The sequence below is a fragment of the Lynx canadensis genome, chromosome D4 (genome assembly GCF_007474595.2).
Source record: "Lynx canadensis isolate LIC74 chromosome D4, mLynCan4.pri.v2, whole genome shotgun sequence".
NCBI lineage: Eukaryota > Metazoa > Chordata > Mammalia > Carnivora > Felidae > Lynx > Lynx canadensis.
In genome coordinates, this window is record NC_044315.2 from 12,547,825 (window position 1) to 12,568,010 (window position 20,186).

A 20,186-nucleotide genomic window follows, 5' to 3' on the forward strand; every position below is an offset into this window, starting at 1 on the left:
TGTAAACAAAGAGAAGAATCAATGGCCCTTTGACAATTTCAAGTTTTCTGAAACAGGAAATTGGAACAGTAGAGCCCTGATCATCTCAGGGATGATTATTCAGCTTGAGTGTTTGTCCATGTCTCTTGTTTTTAGGCTCCTTTGCCTTTTGTTTTTCGGATTTGAGGATATTTCATTGCGTATTAGAACCACCACCTGGTGACATACAGAGGAAGAGAAAACTAACTCCATCTAGTCTGCTTTTAAAACGTCAACAACTGTCCTATTTTGATTGGGTAGAATAAAGTGAGGTTCTGTCATCCACACAGTAGTTTTCCATCACCCCCCAGTGGTTTGCAGCCAGAAGTAATTTTGCCCCCCAAGGGACATTTGTCAATGTCTCTATATATTTTTGATTGTCACGACTAGAGGGTGATATTGGAATCTAATGGATAGACATCAGGTTTGCTGCTTAACGTCCCCTGCAACAAACCATGATCCATAATAATATCAAAATATCAGGAGTGCCAAGACAGGAACACCTGCTATAGATAATTGACCACGTGCACTGTCCCTTTTTAGTATGATAAAAACTAAGTTAAGTAATACTGTTGATCATTACTTGACTATATTTAAAATTATCTGTTTGCAGTTACATTTATATAGCTCACCGGTCACTTCCTATTTGTGTTTCCAAAGTTCGTCTAGGTAGGGTTTCTCAATAATGAATATTCTCTATCAAAATAAAAACTGTGAAGTATCACCAGTACCTAAGGACACAACCTTTAACACAGTGAAAAATGGAATTTACACAAATCTCATTTGCCCCTGACTTTCAAGAGATTTGCATAAAATCAGGAGTACCTGCCTAAGGGATATGTTATTTTACTTTGTCCATCTCAAATAGATATTAGTATGTTCAAATTGCCTAGGAACTTGAACTTTTTTCTAGTCTATAGGAGTATTCCACTGGCTTTGAAATACTGCCTAAAATGAAATAAACACTCTTTTTAAAAAGATCTAAAAATAAATAAGAGATTAATCCCCTCAAGAATTTAGAGCAAGACCAGTTCCCTTCTTGTCACATTTTTAGCTGGACCTCGGGACAGAGTTCTGAAGAAAGATGTTTGGCTTTCCCTTTTCCCTGAGTCAACCACAGACCCCGTCACTAGGTTGCCTGGTCGACCAGCTACCCTAAAGTAACCTTTCCACTTCAAGTAGCCCTCAAAATGTAAGATGGTGGGACAAGAATAGGAGCTGACATTATCAGCATTATTCATAGCACAGTGGAAAAATCTTGTGTGTTCCACCAAACAAGCCGATCTTGTCAGGTTTCTTTTGTGTGTTGGAATGCTGATAGGCAAGTGCCAAACAGATCTGAGGTTGGAGGCCATAGTTTGAACCTAGTTCATAGCGGAGTGACCATGGATCTTTTATAAGACAGAACAACATGTGGTCTGGCTAGTATTCTAAGTGTGGAAAGAGTTCTTAGATAGGAACAACCTAGTGGCCTCCTCATGCCTGGAACATCTTTAGCATTTCACTCAACCCACTGTTGGCAGTTCACATATTTTTTGCAATCCTCAAAAAGAGCCAGGAAGTTCTACCCATTGGAATTTATGCAATGAGGAAATGTTATGTATCTGCTGCGTCCAATTCACTTGACCGCTAGCCATACGTAACTATTGAGCCCTTGAAATGTGGCCAGTGTGCCTGAAGAAATGAACTTTTGATTTTTACTTAATTTTAATTTAGATAGCCACATGTCCTCGTGACTGCTGTAATAAACATTGCCAATGTAGGAAATAATAACTCATTCCACATCTCAATTATAGATGCCCTGATTCCTTTTCTCTTTTTTTTGTCTCAATTATAAATATAACAAAATTAAAGAATGCTTAGAAAATAAGGGAAAATTTGGTTCAATACTCATAATTTTATGAGCCTAACATAAAAGTAAATTTTCAAGGTTTTTTTTTTCCGTGTACTTCCAGCTGTAATTTTTCTTATTTTAATTTTAATTTTATCTACAATAACCAGCTTTTTTTCACTTAACACTATGAGAGAAATAGACTTTCACACTACTAATATCCACAAGCTATCAGAGTTAATGTTTGCCTATTTCTTAGATTACAGTACCATAGTTTATTCATTTCCTGTATAATATTTTTAGAATTTGGGTTGTTTCATTGCTTTTGCTTGCTGGCTTACTTGCCTGCTGGTTTGGTTTTATGGTCATTATCAAATTTCGCTATAGCGAACACTTGAAAGCATGTTACTATTTCTCCTTTTTAGAATACAATTACCTGCTAAATGCTTGAGTCTTACTTAGGTAATGGTTCACAGGGCTAATCATTCCACCACCCCAGATTCATTGTGGAAAAAGTACTTTTCCGCTATTCTGGTGGAAAATAGACTTTAAAACTGCCAAAAAGAAGGAAAGCCAGGACTTTTCTCTCTGCAGCACAATTTATTCAGTAAATTAGGAGACAGATTACTATTCTTTCCCCCTATAACAATAAACATCACTGATAAAATGTAACTACATTCAGGGCAGATGACATAGACCTTTGCTTTGCAAATGAGGACTATGTTCCCCGGCAAAAATCCTGCAGGTAGAAAACCCTGCCAATAATCTCTAGAATCTATAAAGGTGAAAAAATGAACAGAGATAAAACAAAAACAAAAACACCGCCCTTCATCTTGTCCCTTGTAAACATATATATATATGTATATATATATATTTATATATATACACAAAATATATATATTATATGTATATAGCATATATATTGTGTATATATATTTTATATATAGTATATATATATTTTATATATAGTATATATCTTATACATATAATATATACAGTATATGTTTTATATATAATATATAGTATATATACTATGTATATACTATGTATATTACTATACATAAAATATATATGTGTGTGTACATATATATATATATATATACACATATATAGAGAGAGAGAGTTACACATTGTTGTAGCTCTAAACTATCCTTTTTATAATTTAAAGCTGTCTGAATACAGTCCGAGTAAACTTTTATACATATTATAATTAGTAATTATTCTGAAGATACTGGCTTTAAGACGTTTTGTATTTTGCATAGTTGTAAACTGTTACATCATTTTAAAATGTCTTTCTGGGGCACGTGGGTGGCTCAGTCTGTTAAGCATCTGACTTTGGCTCAGGTCATGATCTCACGGTCCGTGAGTTCGAGCCCCATGTCAGACTCTGTGCTGGCAGCTCAGAGCCTGGAGCCTGCTTCAAATTCTGTGTCTCCCTCTCTCTCTGACCCTCCCCCGTTCATGCTCTGTCTCTCTCTGTCTCAAAAATAAATAAACATTTAAAAAAATTTTTTTAAATGTCTTTCTGAATAGATTTTGTATTCTAATGGCTCTGATCACCAAAGAGCACAGAGAGCCTACTGATAGCACAGATAAGTTGAAGACATAACATAATATCAGGATCTAAAAAAAACATCAAGTGCTCTCATTATTCCTAATTTGAGATTTGGTTTCTGTTACATCTCTTTTTGTCTTTGTTTGAGTTAATATTTGTATTTGAGGGATTGCACATGCACTGAATGACTTTATGCTCAGTGTACATTAGGTTAGGCATGTGAAGCAGCTTTGTAAACCACAAAGTACAGTGAGAATCTAATATAAGTGAGAAGTACTCTTTGCTCATCCTGTGTATGAAAAGATTTTAAAATTGGTCTAATGAAAAAGAAATGCAAAACTTCTCTCCCGCTCTCTCTTTCTCTGACACAATGAATTCAATAATTGATGGTATGGACCTGTTTTTCTTTTACATAGAAGACTAAAAATGTTTGGCCTGATAAAATAACTGCATTTAGGGCTTTTATTAGTGATACCATCTAGGGACATTTATCTTTTCTTTGGAAATGGAACATAAGTCTCCAGATGGCAAATCACTGGGACTTTGTTCACAATATGAATGAAGCGCATTGCCGGAAATTCATTTCCAAAAAATCAATACTGTTTGCCCTGGAAATGTGTGTAAAAATGCTTGGAATACCATCAGCTCTGTATGCACTTTGTGGATTATCTGGGGGAAATATTTAAAACCTGACAGGTTTTCCTCTGCCATCAGTTAACCTCTTGCTTTCTTCTTTCAATTCTCTAAAGAATGTGAACTCATTTCGGCATTAATAGACACAACATATCATTATGAGCTTGACTCTACTTAAAAAAAGAATAGAAGTAATTTCAGGGTCACGTATAAATGCTTAGCTGTTACTCATGCCCCCGTGACCCGTAGTTCACGTGGACAATGAAGAGGGGTCTGTAGTTTGCTTGTGCATGCTTTGGGCTAAGTAAGTCCTAGGTTGTAAGAATTTCCAATGCAGTTAATGGAATTCATAGTTTTATTTTTCTGAATTGCAGGTGGTTTTCATGAGCCTATGCAAAAGTTTTTGGGACTGTGGACTGGTAGCCCTGGATGACGTTATGGTACAGTTGGGAAGCTGCTCGTCTCCAGGTAAGATGGTCACAATTGCAAGCTCCCTTTGTCTCCCAGGCCTATGCGTGGCACATCCCGTTTCTCTAAGTATATGCCAAATACATTTAATCTGTGCTAGAGATGCCTGGGTGGCTCAGTTGGTTAAGCGTCCAATTTCTGCTCAGGTCATGATCTCATGGTTCATGGGTTCAAGCCCCACATCGGGTTCTGTGCTGACAGCTTAGAGCCTGGAGCCTGCTTTAGATTCTGTCTCCCTTGCTCTTTGCCCCTCCCCCACTCACGCTCTGTCTCTCTCACTGTCTCTCAAAAATAAATAAACATTTAAAAAAATATTTTTTAATATGTGCTAGCCTATTTTTTTGCTTTTCTTGCCAGAAGTGTGCCCCTCTCCAGATGTGTGTGGTAAGTTTGGAACTTAAAAATGATGATTTGTTTGCAGTGTGTGACTTTGTACATGTGACTTGACGTCTGTATCCTCATCTATGAGAGAGGTGGTAATAGTAATACCTACCTGAATAGTGGGAATGATATACGTAGATTCCCTAGCAGAGGACCTGGCACAAAACAATGCATTAAAAATAATTGCCTTCTAGTCTAGTTATTATTATTATTTTTTTTAATTATGTCTTACACGAATGCAGATTTTCAAACAATATTGATGAAATTGTTATTATACAGATACTATACTAAACATGTAATTTTTAAATGATAATAAAATAAGTATTTTCTAAGTGAATTAGCTGACAGTGGAACAGTGGACCAGGCATTGAGGATAGGGACAAAATAAAGATGGCAGCTATGTGTTGGACTCGATGTCTAACAAGAAAATGGCGCATACCTCAACCCAGATCATTGGTCTGTATCTCCTAATTACCACTGCATCCTAAACCTTAGGGTATCTATTTCTTTAACAAAGAGGCAAACTGTGGTATCATTCTGGCCCTGAAGGATAATCTCCTCATTTATTTACTTTTTTATTCTGTCTTTTTTTTTTTTATGAAATTTATGGTCAAATTGGTTTCCATACAACACCCAGTGCTCATCCCAACAGGTGCCCTCCTCAATACCCATCACCCACCCACCCCTTCCTCCCACCCCCCATCAACCCTCAGTTTGTTCTCAGTTTTTAGGAGTCTCTTGTGTTTTGGCTCCCTCCCTCTCTAACCATTTTTTTTTTCCTTCCCCTCCCCCATGGTCTTCTGTTAAGTTTCTCAGGATCCGCATAGAAGTGAAAACATATGGAATCTGTCCTCTGCATGACTTATTTCACTTAGCATCACACTCTCCAGTTCCATCCACGTGGCTACAAAAGACCATATTTCATTCTTTCTCATTGCCACGTAGTATTCCATTGTGTATATAAACCACAATTTCTTTATCCATTCGTCTCTAAAGAAGACATCCAGATGGCCAACAGGCACGTGAAAAGATGCTCAACGTCGCTCCTCATCAGGGAAATACAAATCAAAACCACACTCAGATATCACCTCACGCCAGTCAGAGTGGCTAAAATGAACAAAACAGGAGACTATAGATGCTGGAGAGGATGTGGAGAAACGGGAACCCTCTTGCACTGTTGCTGGGAATGCAAACTGGTGCAGCCACTCTGGAAAACAGTGTGGAGGTTCCTCAAAAAATGAAAAATAGACTTTTTTAGTCTCTTGATTTGCAAGGCGCTGCAAGGACAACACAAAGAAAAACAAGATAAAAATCTCTACACTTGAGGCATAGAAAAGGGACTGAGGCTTCATCAGCTTGTACTGTATGTCAAGTAAAATGAAGTAAAATAATTATTATGCAAGAGATGTAAAAAACGGGCTGTTTATTAGAGAAATCTGCTAAGAATCTGGATGCGGGAAGGTACAGCCGAGTTCAGACAAAGAAGTCCCCAGTTAAGTGGGAGGTGACACCATTCTAATAATAAGAATAATCATGACACTTATTGAAGACAGTGTCCAAAGACATAAATATTTGTTTTTGGAAATGGAAAATAAGGCTCCAGGTGACAAAACACCAAGCCCTAATATTCATTTAGCTAACATTTCCTGAGAACTTCATGTTCTAAACACTTCACATACATCATCTCCTTTAAAACTCACAATCCCAGAAGGTAGACAAGAATATTGAAGACAGAAGAATTAAGTCACGTGCTCCACACAAGTTAAACTGTGCCTCCAGAAGCACACTTAGCTTTCGCACATTCTCCTCCTCGTCCAAAGCAACTACTGAGTTCTAAGGATTCCCTTCACTCAGCCAGGATTTCTGAAGAAAGCTCCAACACGAGACAATTTATTGTTTTCCATATTTCCATAAAGGCAGTTTGCCTCCAATTTTCAGTGCTTTGTAAGCTCATTCTGACAAGTAAATTCATCAGTCAGAGGAAGTTTCTATCTCAAAGTATCCCAATACTTTTGAATCTAGATTTTTAAAAAAAAAAATTGTTTTTATGCTTATTTAGTTTTGAGAGAGAGAGAGGGACAGAGCTCGAACGGAGGAGAGGGAGAGAGAGGAGACACAGAATCCAAAGCAGGCTCCAGGCTCTGAGCTGTCAGCACGGAGCCCGATGCAGGGCTCGAACCAATGAACCATGAGATCATGACCTGAGTTGAAGCTGGACACCCAACCGACAGCCACCCGGGCGCCCCTAAATCTAGATTCCTGATTGTTCTCTGTCCCTGTGGCAGGACCCATGGTAGAGTCCAGGCTCTAGCTAGAGGCAAGAGCTTGGCATAGGAGGGTTGCCAGTTAGAGGCCGGCGGCGGGGGTGGGGGGGGGTGCTGCCTCTCCATAAGCACAGGCATATGGCCAGGTGACATTCACACATGCAGAATGGGGAGCCGTGGAATGCATATTCATTGAAAGTGCCTCAGTAATAATAACACCTGCTGTTTCCTCACAGAGGGGCTTCCACCTCCACCTGGAGAGTGTACTTTCGAACAAGATGAATGTGCCTTTACCCAGGAGAGAAGAAACCGGAGCAGCTGGCACAGGAGGAGGGGAGAAACCCCCACCTCCTACACAGGACCAAAGGGAGATCACACTACTGGGGTAGGTGAGTTACGCCACATGGTGCTGTTTCCTAAGGAAACCTGAAATAGCATTGTGGGGGTCATTCACTGCATTTTGAAAGGTGCAAATTTATGTCTCGTGTCTAGAATGAACTACACACGTGATTCTCTGCCCATGGGATAGATCATTAAATATGTGCATTTAAAAATGTTCTTTCCGTGTATGCCTTGCTTATGTATCTTGCTGCAAAGAGGATGGAAATGGGCTTATTACAAAGATTTGCACATAAAAATAATTTAATGAGAAGTAGGTTTAAAAATAAAGGAGAGAGGGACAGTGTGAAGGAAGAAAAAATAGTGATCTAAACTGGAGCCAGGACTAAGGCCCTGTATGAGAAAGGTGCTGGCAGACGAGACTCTAGGAATCGGCCTCTATACTTTGCAGTGACTGAAACACAGATGGAAAACATGATTCACCGTGTCCTTGGGATAAAAAGAGGTGAAGCGATCCACCGGGGGGTGTGGGTGTTTTCTGTAGCAAATATATGAAGTCCGATAAAACAGACTGACGTTGACCTACTTGTCATCACCATGTGCAGCGATTGTAAACAATGTCAGTGATGAAATAGACCGTGCAGAATAGACCTTTCTCACTGACACTCTTGATGTCACTTGGTGTGTCCATTGGATGCAAGCACTCTCTCTGGTACAGAGAAGCAGAACTAGCCCAGACAGGAAGCTCGCGGAGATGTTTCCTCAAGGGTCCTAACAGAGAAGCCATTATGATAGTACATACAAGGGTGAGTGGCATAGTGCTATTTCTTACAGCCTACCTCAAGAGAAGTCTACGGATAACACCACAGAGCAACCTACACCATAACCTGTTTGTTGACTTGGCTAAACTTGGTAGGGTGCAATCAGGAACAGTTTTATTTTCTCTTTGGAGCGCTCTCTTCAAACAAATCCTAAAGCATTCTCCGTTCCCCATCCGTTGGCAGAGCCCATAGCTGCCCAGTCCTGTTAAGGTGTTAGACTGGTCACCTAGTTATGTATGTTTAAAAGTCAGTTGAATCATCTCTCTTTCCCTCAGCTTGGGCCTCACTAACTCATAGTTTGGAGATCAGAAAAGGGAAGAAGGTTCTTTTGTTTTCTCTGTTCTACTTCCTCATCCGCCCCTCACTTCATGATCCTTAATCAGGGTAAGTGGAAGAGAGATTGAAAGAAGAGCACTTGTTCAAATAGTTGGTGCTATTTCAGACTCTTTCTTGGCTATTGAATGTCCTCTGTTATGACACATATCAAATTACTGGCTTTGGGGGGAACTGCATCTTACCATTTCTGACAGTGTGCTCTCTGGCTTATCTCCTGTGGCCACCTCTTCTTCCCATAGCGCTTGCTCTCCACGGTGTAACCCACAGAGATTTTCTGCTTGGGTTCCACCTGGCAGTTGGGGCTTGGGTCTTTCCAGGAGCCCTCGGTTCCAGCCACCTTCCCAGTCAGTGTCCATGTAGCCTTAGGTACTGATGCACTCTTGCCTGACTAAGAAGATGTGCAGCTTGGGGCGCCTGGGTGGCGCAGTCGGTTAAGCGTCCGACTTCAGCCAGGTCACGATCTCGCGGTCCGTGAGTTCGAGCCCCGCGTCGGGCTCTGGGCTGATGGCTCAGAGCCTGGAGCCTGTTTCCGATTCTGTGTCTCCCTCTCTCTCTGCCCCTCCCCCGTTCATGCTCTGTCTCTCTCTGTCCCAAAAATAAATAAATGTTGAAAAAAAAAAAAAATTAAAAAAAAAAAAAAAGAAGATGTGCAGCTTGATCCTACCACTGACTTTTCTTTTGTTCCTACTGCGTTACCCTGTTCTGGGACAGCGTTGCTTCCAGAAGGCATAGCGTTGAAGAGATTCAGCATTGGTCCAAAGGTAGGACAGAATCCCACTTCCAGCACTGAGTAGAAGACTCTAAGGGGGCTCTAAGAGTACACACAGCTGTGTCTGGAAGACAGGAAAGTTAAGAAGATAATTGAGAGACTTGTATATGTGAATACTGTCTTGGTTGGGCATAATTTATTGCCCTTTGTAATAGACAAAATCCATTTAGGGCTAGCTTTAGGAACAACTTGATGCAGACTGTGTGATCAGGAGCCAGTTTCTCTCTCCAGCCACCTCCCTGATCTGGTTTTCCTCAATTGGCTGCAATCTTCGACTCTCATCTCATGGTAGCAGGACAGTGGTAGCAACTGCAGGTCTTTCAACACTAAATCGAATGGAAAGAGATAACTCAAACAAAAATACAAAAAGTCAGTCTCATTGGCTCTGATCAACAATGTCTTGAGGGCAAGTTACTGCCAGCCTTGTTTTTGAATCCCCAGAGGGCTTAATCTTGTACCTTGTATACTGTAGATGCTCAAAAAATGTTGTTGGAATGAATTAATCAATCTATAAGCCCTCACTGATGCATATAAACAACTAGCCATTTATTTAGTAAAATCCCTAGAAAACAGGATAGTGGGGATATATCTTTTTATTACAAGAGGAGTAGAGAAAGGTCAAGAACGAATCAGCTTGAGTTCAAGTCCATTGTAATCACAATGTATTTATGTGCATTTTTCTTGGGTGGGAGGAAGGTTGATAGCTTTTCTTCCATTTCTCGGAAACATCAAAAGGGTAGTGGTAACAGATCTGAGAAGAGATACTCTCAAAGAGACCTATGCTGTGGTGGACTGCCATAGGGGAATTTTCTGGGTAACAGGCCATGGCATGGAAGAGAGGACAAAGCAAAAATAGTAAGCAGTGGAGGGACAGCGTCTCTGAAAAGCAAGAGGAGGATCACCAGGCCCCAGGACGTACAACAGACCCATGAACAGAGTCAACCCACTCACTAGGTATGAAACTGTGAGAAAGTTATGGAAAATCTCTAAGTTTCATTTGTGTCATCTTAAAAATGAGAATAATTATAGCTACTTACCTATTTACCTGCTTCATTGGCTGGTTGAGTTTAAACCATTGAGAGTTTTGGGACCAGACTGCTGCTAGGGTTCAAATCTCAGTTCTACCCTTGAACTTCTCTAAATCTCAATTCCTTACCTGTATGTGGAATAATTAATACCTACCTCATAGGATTATGTATGTATCATTTATGTATGAGACAACATTTAAAATGTGCTTAGGATATGACCTGGTATATAATAAATGCTTAATTAATGCTGTTAATTCATTTGTTCCTTCACTCAACAAGTACTCATTGAGTGTCTGTTATGTGCCAAGTTCAGCTTAGGTACTTGGAAACACAGATGAACAAAACAGGTAAAGCAATCATTTGCCCTCATGGGCCTTCTTTTCTAGTAGGCAGGGGACAGACAACAAAGACTATACTTAGCCATAAATGATATAGTATGTTAAAAGGCAATAAATTGCTTGAGAAGGTAATCTGGAAAGAGTTGAGGTCGCTATCCTCATAGGTACTGGGAAGAAGTGTTCCAAGTAGAGGGAGCAACCAGTGCAAAGCCCCTTGAATGGAAGCAGGTTCAGTGTGTCCCAGGAATAGCAAGGAGACTGGTTTTGCTAACCAGGGTGAGCAGGGGAATGAGTACTAGGAAACGAGATCAGAAAAATAATGGTAGGCCAGGCCCTAGAGGACCTTGTCATTAATCAGAAGGACTTTGGGGGTGCCTGGCTGACTCATTCAGTAGAACATGCAACTGTTTTGTTGTTGTTGTTTTGTTTTGTTTGTTGTTTGTTTTTGTTTTTGTTTTGAGCCTGCAACTCTTGAACTCAGGGTCATGAGTTTCACCCCTGTGTTGGGCATAGAGATTTCTTTAAAAAAAAAATATATATATATATTGTTCCTATATATATATATGTATATATATAGTTGTTGTTGTTGTTGTTGTTGTTTTAAAGAATGACTTTGGATTTTACTTTACCTGAAGTGGGAGGACCCTGGAAGATGTTGAGCTTAGGAAGGAGATGATCTGACCTGGCTTTGTTAGGGCCACTGTGGCTGCTCTGTTGAGAAAAGACTACAAAGAGAAATGGGGCAAGAGTGAAATCAGAGAGCCCCATCAGGATAAGGCGAGGCATCCAGAAGACAGTATATGGTAAAGTGAGGGTGGATTTACCAATGACAGTGGATTGGACTAGGGTAGTAGCATGGAGGTGGTAAGAAGTGGCGAAATTCTGGATATATTTTGAAAGTAGAGCCAACAGAATCTCTTGATAGGTTAAATACGGGTGTCAGAGAAAGAGAGAAATCAAGAATGATTTCAACGATTTGACCTGAGCAGCTGGACAATGGACTTGTCAACAACTAAATAGAAAAGATAGAGTGGATAGGTTTGTCGGGAAGATAAGGGAGATCGGGAGCCCAGTTTTAAATATGTCAGAATTGAGATTCTTGATAGATATTCAAGGGGAGGTGTCGAGTGGGCAGTCGGAAGTTCAGGAAAGATGACTGCTCTGGAAGCTGTTGGTATGGACGATATTTAAAACCATGTGACTGGGAGAGAGCGCTAAGGGAGTAGGAGCAGAACCAAAAGTGGACCAAGGGATAAGCTTTTGGAGCATTCCAAAGTTCAATGGTCAGAGGAGGAAGAACCAGCAAAGGAGACTGAGAATAGCCAGTAACCCTGATGTCATTGTATGGAAGCCACTCTCACGGGGCTATGAGAAATAGGGGCTCAGCAAAGATGTCCCTGCCTTGCTTTCCTCTTCTCCATGAACTCTCCTTCCTTGGCTTTTTTATCACTCGTGGCAGTGGCTCTTAATGCTACCTCCATCACTCCCATGCCAGCCTAGTCATAGGCACCTAATCCTTTTATGTGTGTATCAATTTTATCTTCCCAACTGGACTATAAATAACTCGAGGGACGGGTATTTGGACTCAGTATGAGCTTGCTAGTGCTGCCTTCCTAAAAATACCACAAATACTGCCGGGCAGCTTCAACAACAGAAATTGATTTTCTCATAGTTCTGAGGGGCTAGACGTCCAAGCCAAGGTGCTAACAGGGTTGGTTTCACTCTGAGGCTCTCCTGCTTAGCTGGCAGAGGCCCTCCTTACCGCTATGTGCTCAAGTTGTCTGCCCTTGGCCTGTGGTGTCTTCTCCTTATCTCTTCTTATCAGGACACCAGTTATAGGATTAGGACACACCCTAACAGCCCCATTTAATTTAATTACTTCTTTAAAAGTATCTGCAAATACAGTCACATTCCAAGATACTGGGACACATACAATTCAGCCCATAACAGAGTCCCTCCCCAGCGTTAGTGCTAAACAGGGAAGGAGCTGGGTGAGCCCTTCCTACATAAAGTGGCCCTTGTCCTGCCCTTCACATCTTTCTGCTAAAATAACCTAAACTTGTTTGTACCACATTCTACCCCTTCCCCCTATACACAAAATCTGTGAAAACCTAGCAAAAGCACATTCAGTAGATACTCAATTACTCATAATTTGGCTCCTTTATCTACATTTTTCCTGGCTTATAGGGGCACATGTTAGTTAACTTGGTGTGGCTTTGTATAATGAAAATGTTATGGCGGTGTTTGCTTTGTCTCTCTGAAACTTTGACGGATGTTTCAGCTGGTTGGATGTTTCTGCAAAGACTGTAATGCAAAAACCTCTTAATGTGTTCAATATTCACTCCCAGCAAATGCTTTATGCATTAAATGAAATTCTCTGGTGCACAATCAAGAGAGTTCTGATTTTTTTCAGCAAATTGCTTCTAGGGTCTGCCTTCTTCTCCATTCTTTTTCTTGCTTGTTTCAAAACAAATTTTTAAAAGGGTCTCAAGGCATCTTTCCATTTTCTAACTAAAAGTCTTTTACAGGTTATATCTCTTTATGCCTCTCTACAATAATGCAGATGAGGCAGCAAATTTTGCTGTGGTCACCTACATATATAGCATCGGGTGGAAGGTATTTTGGTTCTGTTCTTAAAATTACTGTAACAATTGTCTCACTCAGGAAATAATGTTAGCTAGTGATCATTTATGGAACATTTGCCATGCGCAGGCACTTTACTGGGAGCTTTACATCTTGCCTTAGTCAGTATGAGCTGGTCTAACAAAAATACCACAGACTGGATGGCTTACACAACAAACATTTATTTCTCTCGGTCTGGAGTCTGGAAAGTCCAACATCAAGGTGCCAACAGATTCCGTGTCTGGTAAGAGACTGCTTCCTGGTTCATAGACAGCCATCTTCTTATTGTGTCCCCACATGGCTGACGGGGTAAAGGAGCTCTCTGGGTTTTTCATTTAAAAGGGTACTAATCCCATTGTTGAGGGTTCACCCGTCGTGATCTAATCAGCTCCTAAGGGCCCTACCTCCTAATACCATTCACATTGGGGGTTAGGATTTCAACACGTAAGTTTCGGGGGGACATGAACATTCATTCCATAAACACATCCTTACCACAACTGTAAAGTTAGAGGAAGTGCCTGTTTTTCACATGAGAAAACCAAGGCTCAGAAAAGTTAAGTGTTTTTCCAGAGTCACACAGCACTAACAAGTAGAGTGGGGACAGAGTCTCAGGAATGGCAGGCTCTAATGGCCATATTCTGTCTACTCTGTCTCACCAGAGTTTCCCCGCCTACATGATACTAAGAGACCACAAATGGCCAGGAACAGCTGTGACAGCTTATATGTGAAAGGCACAATACTTCATGTAGCAGCATAATCTCACCCCCAAAACCCTTCACCCAAAGAGGGGTATCTTCTTTTGGAAAGGGTATATTCAAGCTGATGGTATTTTTAGACATCTATAGAAATGCATCTAGCAGAAAGTAAATTCTTTTCTGAGCTATTTTAATGTCAGTGAACCAGTGTTGTAAATTTAACTCCCTGGCTGCAGCCTGCACACCTATTGTGTATCCTAAGCCCTGAAAGAGTGGCTTCTTTCTCTAGCCTCCAATGGCTTGAGCCATATGTGGGAGGATATGTTGGCTCTCAGATCACATTATGACAAGCATCACCCCTTCAAAAATGAAAGCATGAGCCAATAAAGGCCCCCTTAAAACATTTGTTTATTTGTTAAAGCCACCAGTATCACAGGCGACATGTATATAAGATGAAACATCTTAGAACTGGGAGTGGTCATAAATTTATACAGTGCGGCATCCAGATGATCTTCATTTATTCCACTTTTTCTGAGCATCTGCTGTGCCTTGTGCACCAAATAATTGCCCCCAGAATTGTAATAAGTAAAGTAATGAGAGTTAAGTTCTAGAGATGATGGAACCACATAGAGAGAAGCAGCTAGCTCTCCTTGGGAGCATCTTGATGGATGAGTGAGAGTTCACCAAGAAGAGTGGCAGGGTGAGGTAGCATCCACGTGCAAGGTATGGAACCACTAAGCAGTATGGCAGCTTCAGGGAATTCCTAAATGGTTCTACTTGGCGGGTCTAGAGGATACTGCCAGACAGGATTCCCAAGAAAGTGAAGTCCAAGATACAGGTTTGCATGCAGGTAGTATTTTTTGAGATGTGATCCCAAGAAGCAGAGATGTGGGGCAAAGGCAGCAAAGCAAGGAACCAGGGAAAGCTGATACAAGGATGCATCATGAACTTGGCCACTATTGTGTCCAACTGTTGCTTGATCCTATGGGAACTTCTGAGAAGCCATGGAGATTGCCAGAAATATTTTGGAGATTTTGGAGTTTTGCAAAGCAACCCCCTCTCCCACCAGATATCCCAGGACCTACTTTTTTATTCTTAACAATTTTGGGTCAGTCTTTTGTTAGCTTCAATTGTTAATATCACCTAAGGCAGTTGTAATGTTAAACAATCATTTAACTGATTGCTTTTGACAAAAGCCCCTGGAGATAAGGCTGTTCATACAAAGTAAGCTCTACCTCAGTCAAATTAAATCGAGAGAAGCCCTGAGAATGGAACTTTTCAGTGAGTTGCCAAATAGGTCAAATAATGATAATTTTCTGGGGACAGGGCTTTAGGGAGCTCCAAACCAGTTCTGCCCCTTGCAGAATGACTGTAGGCTGATGTTTTTTATGGATACTTTAGTTGTAAAGCTCTTGGTTTTCAAGTATGTCTCGGAGTAGGAGTAGGAATAGGAGAGATTAAGACGGGATTAGGGCAGGTTAAAAGCTCATCTTTCTTTGCAAGATTGTCATTTTTCTTGAACACTCTTAGATTGCTATATGCCTTTAGTTAATTTCCAGAGTTCTGAAGAAGTTGGTTTGACAGTTTTTTTCCAGTGTTCTCATTGCTTTTATAGGGAAACACATTTTCAAGAGGTCCTTACTCTGTATTGTATCCCACATGTATGTAGTCCACATCCCTCCTCCAGCCTGTTTCTCTTTAAGAGACTCAAGTTCTTTCATGAACTTCTTCATCTTAATCTATTTCCTGGACATAATATAAATGCTCAAATTATTAAGTTACTAAGCATAGTTATTTTACACCTCTTAAAAGTGATCGTGCTATAGCTGGGTCACCTGTGGCCCTGTTTCTCTTGTCTGTTTTTCCCCCCACTTTGGCCCAGTTTCTTGAAATCTCTGGTGTTTTCACTGAATACTGGACATTGGGAATGAAGAATGATAGAATCCTTGGTGATGAAGTTTTTTTCCTCCAGAGAAGATTCAGCCTGTTCTCAAATAGACAACTTGAGACGAGCGGGTCACCTCAGTCCCATCGGAACTGGGCTGACTTGAGCAGGTATTGCTTTGCGAGACCACCCTCTCCATTCTCCCCTCCCCCTATGGTATATTCTCTGAGAGCATGCCCTGGGGGTTTATTAAGGGCCCTCGTCTTCAGTGCGTCCTAAACTTTAATTTTTTATCTCTTCAGCTGGTGAGATTGCTGAAAACTTTGTTCTGCATTTGGCTTCTTGGCCAGAGGCCCTTCTTGCCCTCTACTGCTTAAGCGTTCAGCACAAGCCTCAAGGGAAGATTGCCAAGTGGTGGGCTCACTGTTCTGTGCCTCTCTCTTTGCACACAACTTGGCTCTGAAGGAAGCTCTTACTGCCTCGGCAACCCTGAACTCCAGTTAGTATCTTCCCAGTGCAGGGGGTTCCATTGGTTTCTCTGCCTCATTTTCGCTGCTCCCTGCTTGGATTCTAAACTGAACAGGCAAATGCCCCAATAGGAACAGCAGCGGGAAGAATGTTGAACTCGCTTCACTGACCTTCTCCTTTTCCTGGGACCTTGGCACCCTCAAGTGCTTGCTGTCTGGGAAACTCTCTCGTGGTTTCAAAACAGGGGTTTTCTAAAACAGATAGTTTTTATCCATTGTTTTTCCGCTTCTTCTCAGCAGGAGTGTAGGTCTGCTACAAATTGCTCAACCTATCCACAAGAGGATGTCTCTGGCATTTTATGTTTTGGCATCATTTATTTATGAATTATTATTATACTCGAAATTTGAAGGCATTTGCTCTTCTCTTGCACACCAACCAAGCATAGTGTTTTTGAATGAGATCTTTGTGTCTCTGGCCTGTTCTACCCAAGGTCTTGCTGTATCTGAGATTATGTTATCATACGGTGTTCTGTTCTTTGATGAGGGGTAGTAGGAGGAGAATATTAAAATTTACATTTATATTGCCTTTGGCTATAAACTGCTTGAGAGACTGTAATTTTCTACTTCTTTCCCTTTATAACTCTCAATCTCGTGTAGTAAATATTGGAGACAACCGACACAGTACTAAAGTAGTCCGAAAATCTTTTATTTAATTATCATGGAAGCCACTTAACAATCACCTCATATTTTTTATTAAAAAGTTATTTTTATAGTAAATGTAATATTGCTTAGATGAATGTCTCTGGAATTTCTCTCCAGAAGAGAATATGGTCTGAAAGAATAAGAAAATTTTAGTTGACTCAACAAATTAATAACAGTTCACAGATTTATAGGATGCTGAAGGTAGATAGGATCCTCTAGATCCTAAGGCAACATAGTCATTTTAAATATTAAAACACTGAAACCCACTCAAGGGAGTTTTAGTTATTATCTGCTTGGATCCTAGGATAGCAACAGCAAACCTGTGTGTGAGTAGATGTATGATTTAAACAATAATGGAATTACATCCAGAAAGATCTCTTATTGCCTGCTTTGTTGATTTACTGCTATTTTTGCATTTAGTCCTAACGATATTTGCCATGTGTCTTTTGATAATACAGGCAGTAAAATAATGGAAGTATGTAAAAATGGCAGAGCTTTCTGTCCTAGACATTAGTGAAATAATATGTTGAGACTCTGGACCAGCAGCACAGTGTCTTTCTCCTTGATGACTGGAGGGTATTGGTTTGGTGTAGGTGATAACAGAATCCTTTTTGAATGCAGTGCATTCTGGGACTTTCAGAGGATATACCTGTACTTGTAGACTGCCTTCTACCTTTTCGCTTCCCATCCTTCCTTAAAGGCTATCAATTTACAGTTGGAAGAACACACACAAGAAGAAAATGGGAAGAGGAAAGGCATACAAAACTGTTTATAGACAAATGGATTAGACGGACAGAAAATATGGGTCCGTTAAGTGAGAAGAGAAGCTGACAAAAGGCACAATGTGGACATGCCAGTTTATTGTGTTTATTAGACTTAACACTTCATCGTACATAGCAAGGGAGCTGTAGTTCCTGACTCACTAACTTGCCATGCAAGTTTTCCACAATCCAGGGTGTAGCGTGGTGTAGTCTAGTGGAAAGTGTTATGCCCAGAATTCGTGATCCCCAAAGACCACCAGGGAGCCGAGTCCGATGCAAAAGCAAAAGAGCCTTTATTCGAGCTAGCTCGAGCTCAATCCCCTACCCGACCGACGCAGCGGTGAGGTACCGGGGAGAGAGAGCCAGTTTCAAGAGGACAAAGGTTTTATTGGGGCCTAGGGGCAGTTGGTGAGGTAATGGCTGTGGCCTCAGCCGATTGGCTGGGGAAGGGTCCGAGTCCTGTTAGGCAGGAGGGCGGGAGGTTACTCAAGGGGAGGAGGCGTGGTCAAGGTGAAGGACACAGAACAAGACGGAGTTGGCCGGCGTAGGCCCGCCCTTTCAGAAAGACCAATGGATGCACAATGAGCTAGCTCTGCCACTTGCTCCCTGCATAGCCTGGGGCGTGATCACAGGCGTTCTCTGAGCCTCATTTTACCCATATGTGAAATAAAGATAACAAAGGATGTCCCGCTACTCTCTTAGGGTTGCTGTGATGATTAATTGAGATTATATTTGTGAAAAGCCTTGATACTGTATCAGCTCCACTGACGTGAATGGTGTTGTTATTTCTTACAATTAGTGAAACTTTTATAAAATGTGCTGTTCTTCTCTGGGAATACTTTCTTGGATTCATTGTTCTGCCTCATCTGTGCTTTTATGAATAGAAAATCATGGCCTGTGGTTACAGATAAAATGACTTAGTAGAAACCGGAACGTTTGGTAGACCTTGAACCAATGTTTTCCAAACTACCACTGGGTAACTTAAGTGGTATGTGGATGAATAGTTTTTAATTTGATACTAATATCCATGTATAACAAAAATATATAACCAGTCCATCAAAACCATTATTTCACAGATTGATAGTATTTTTTGTTTGTTTGTTTTCATCCTAATGTGGCTTCCTATTTGAATAAGTCGATTTATGTAGTAAAAGTGGCATTTGAAGAAGAACGTTAAGTGCTGTAGGTATGTGGGCAGACAAAATAAAATCATGAAGTTGGTATTTGTATGACTAAAGTTTGGGGAAATGCCCAGTGTTTAAGTCAGTCACATAGTAGAACAAGTCATTATAGCAGAACAACAACAAAGACAAAAAAACAAAAAACAAAAATAAAAAAATCCACCAGCCCCACAACTTGACTCCTTAATTAATAAAATAACACAGGCATTTGTGAAAGATGAACCTAGACGTGCATGGAGAAGGGACAGACTCCTGGATTTGTCTTTTCGGACGGAAATGCTTCTTTTTTGCAAGACAATAAAGATAAGTTTTAAAGATCACAGGGTTTTATTGTTTATTGCAGTTTTATTAACATTTATATGATGCCATGCTGTCACAATGCTTCTAAACAATTGCTTTAGTTGCCCTAGGTTTAGAGGGATTTTGTGGCCCAAAGACAGAGGGATAAGTAAATCAGTAGATAACTATCTAGTTTAGTGAGAAAATGCCTTCACCTGTAACTCCTAGCTTCTGGAGTCTACCAGTGAGTAGATTAAAAGTCCTTCAGGCCCTCCTCCCCACACCTACATTGTAGAAAAGCAACTATTCATCATTTTCTTAACAAATTTCCAGAGGGAGAGACACCATCCATTTCTTTTGTGACATTGTTGAATGTTTCAGTAAGTCTTCCATGTTTCTGGTAATTAAGGCAGAAGTCTTCTTCATTTCTAAGAATACTCCCTCTTGTGTGATAGAAATATCAAGAGTGGGGGTGCCTAGGTGGCTCAGTCAGGTAAGCATCTGACTCTTGATTTCAGCTCAGGTCTTGATCTCAGGGTTATGAGTTTAACATATGCAGGGTATCAAGCCTATTAAAAAAAAAAAACTATCTATCTATATATATATCTTCACACACACAATAATACACACACACACACACACACACACACACACACACACATATCTCAAGAGTGCATTAAAATACCAAATGGTCTGTATTTATAAAGTTATGCTGTCAGACAAAAGAAAATCACAACTATATATTTAATGTGTTATTTATAGAGCTAAAATTTACTAGCAGTCGTATTCAAGTCCTTGTCTTTTAAGAATTAT

The 20,186-nt window shown here is 40.5% G+C and overlaps 1 protein-coding gene across 1 annotated transcript in view; it reads left to right on the top strand.

Moving 5' to 3' along the window:
- MAMDC2 (MAM domain containing 2) overlaps nucleotides 1-20,186 on the top strand; it is a 150,837-nt gene that overhangs the window by 115,044 nt on the left and 15,607 nt on the right. The window contains exons 10-11 of the mRNA XM_030293837.2: nucleotides 4,412-4,505; nucleotides 7,387-7,539. Coding sequence (XP_030149697.1) covers nucleotides 4,412-4,505; nucleotides 7,387-7,539 — 247 coding nt within the window. The remainder of the gene's footprint in view (nucleotides 1-4,411; nucleotides 4,506-7,386; nucleotides 7,540-20,186) is intronic.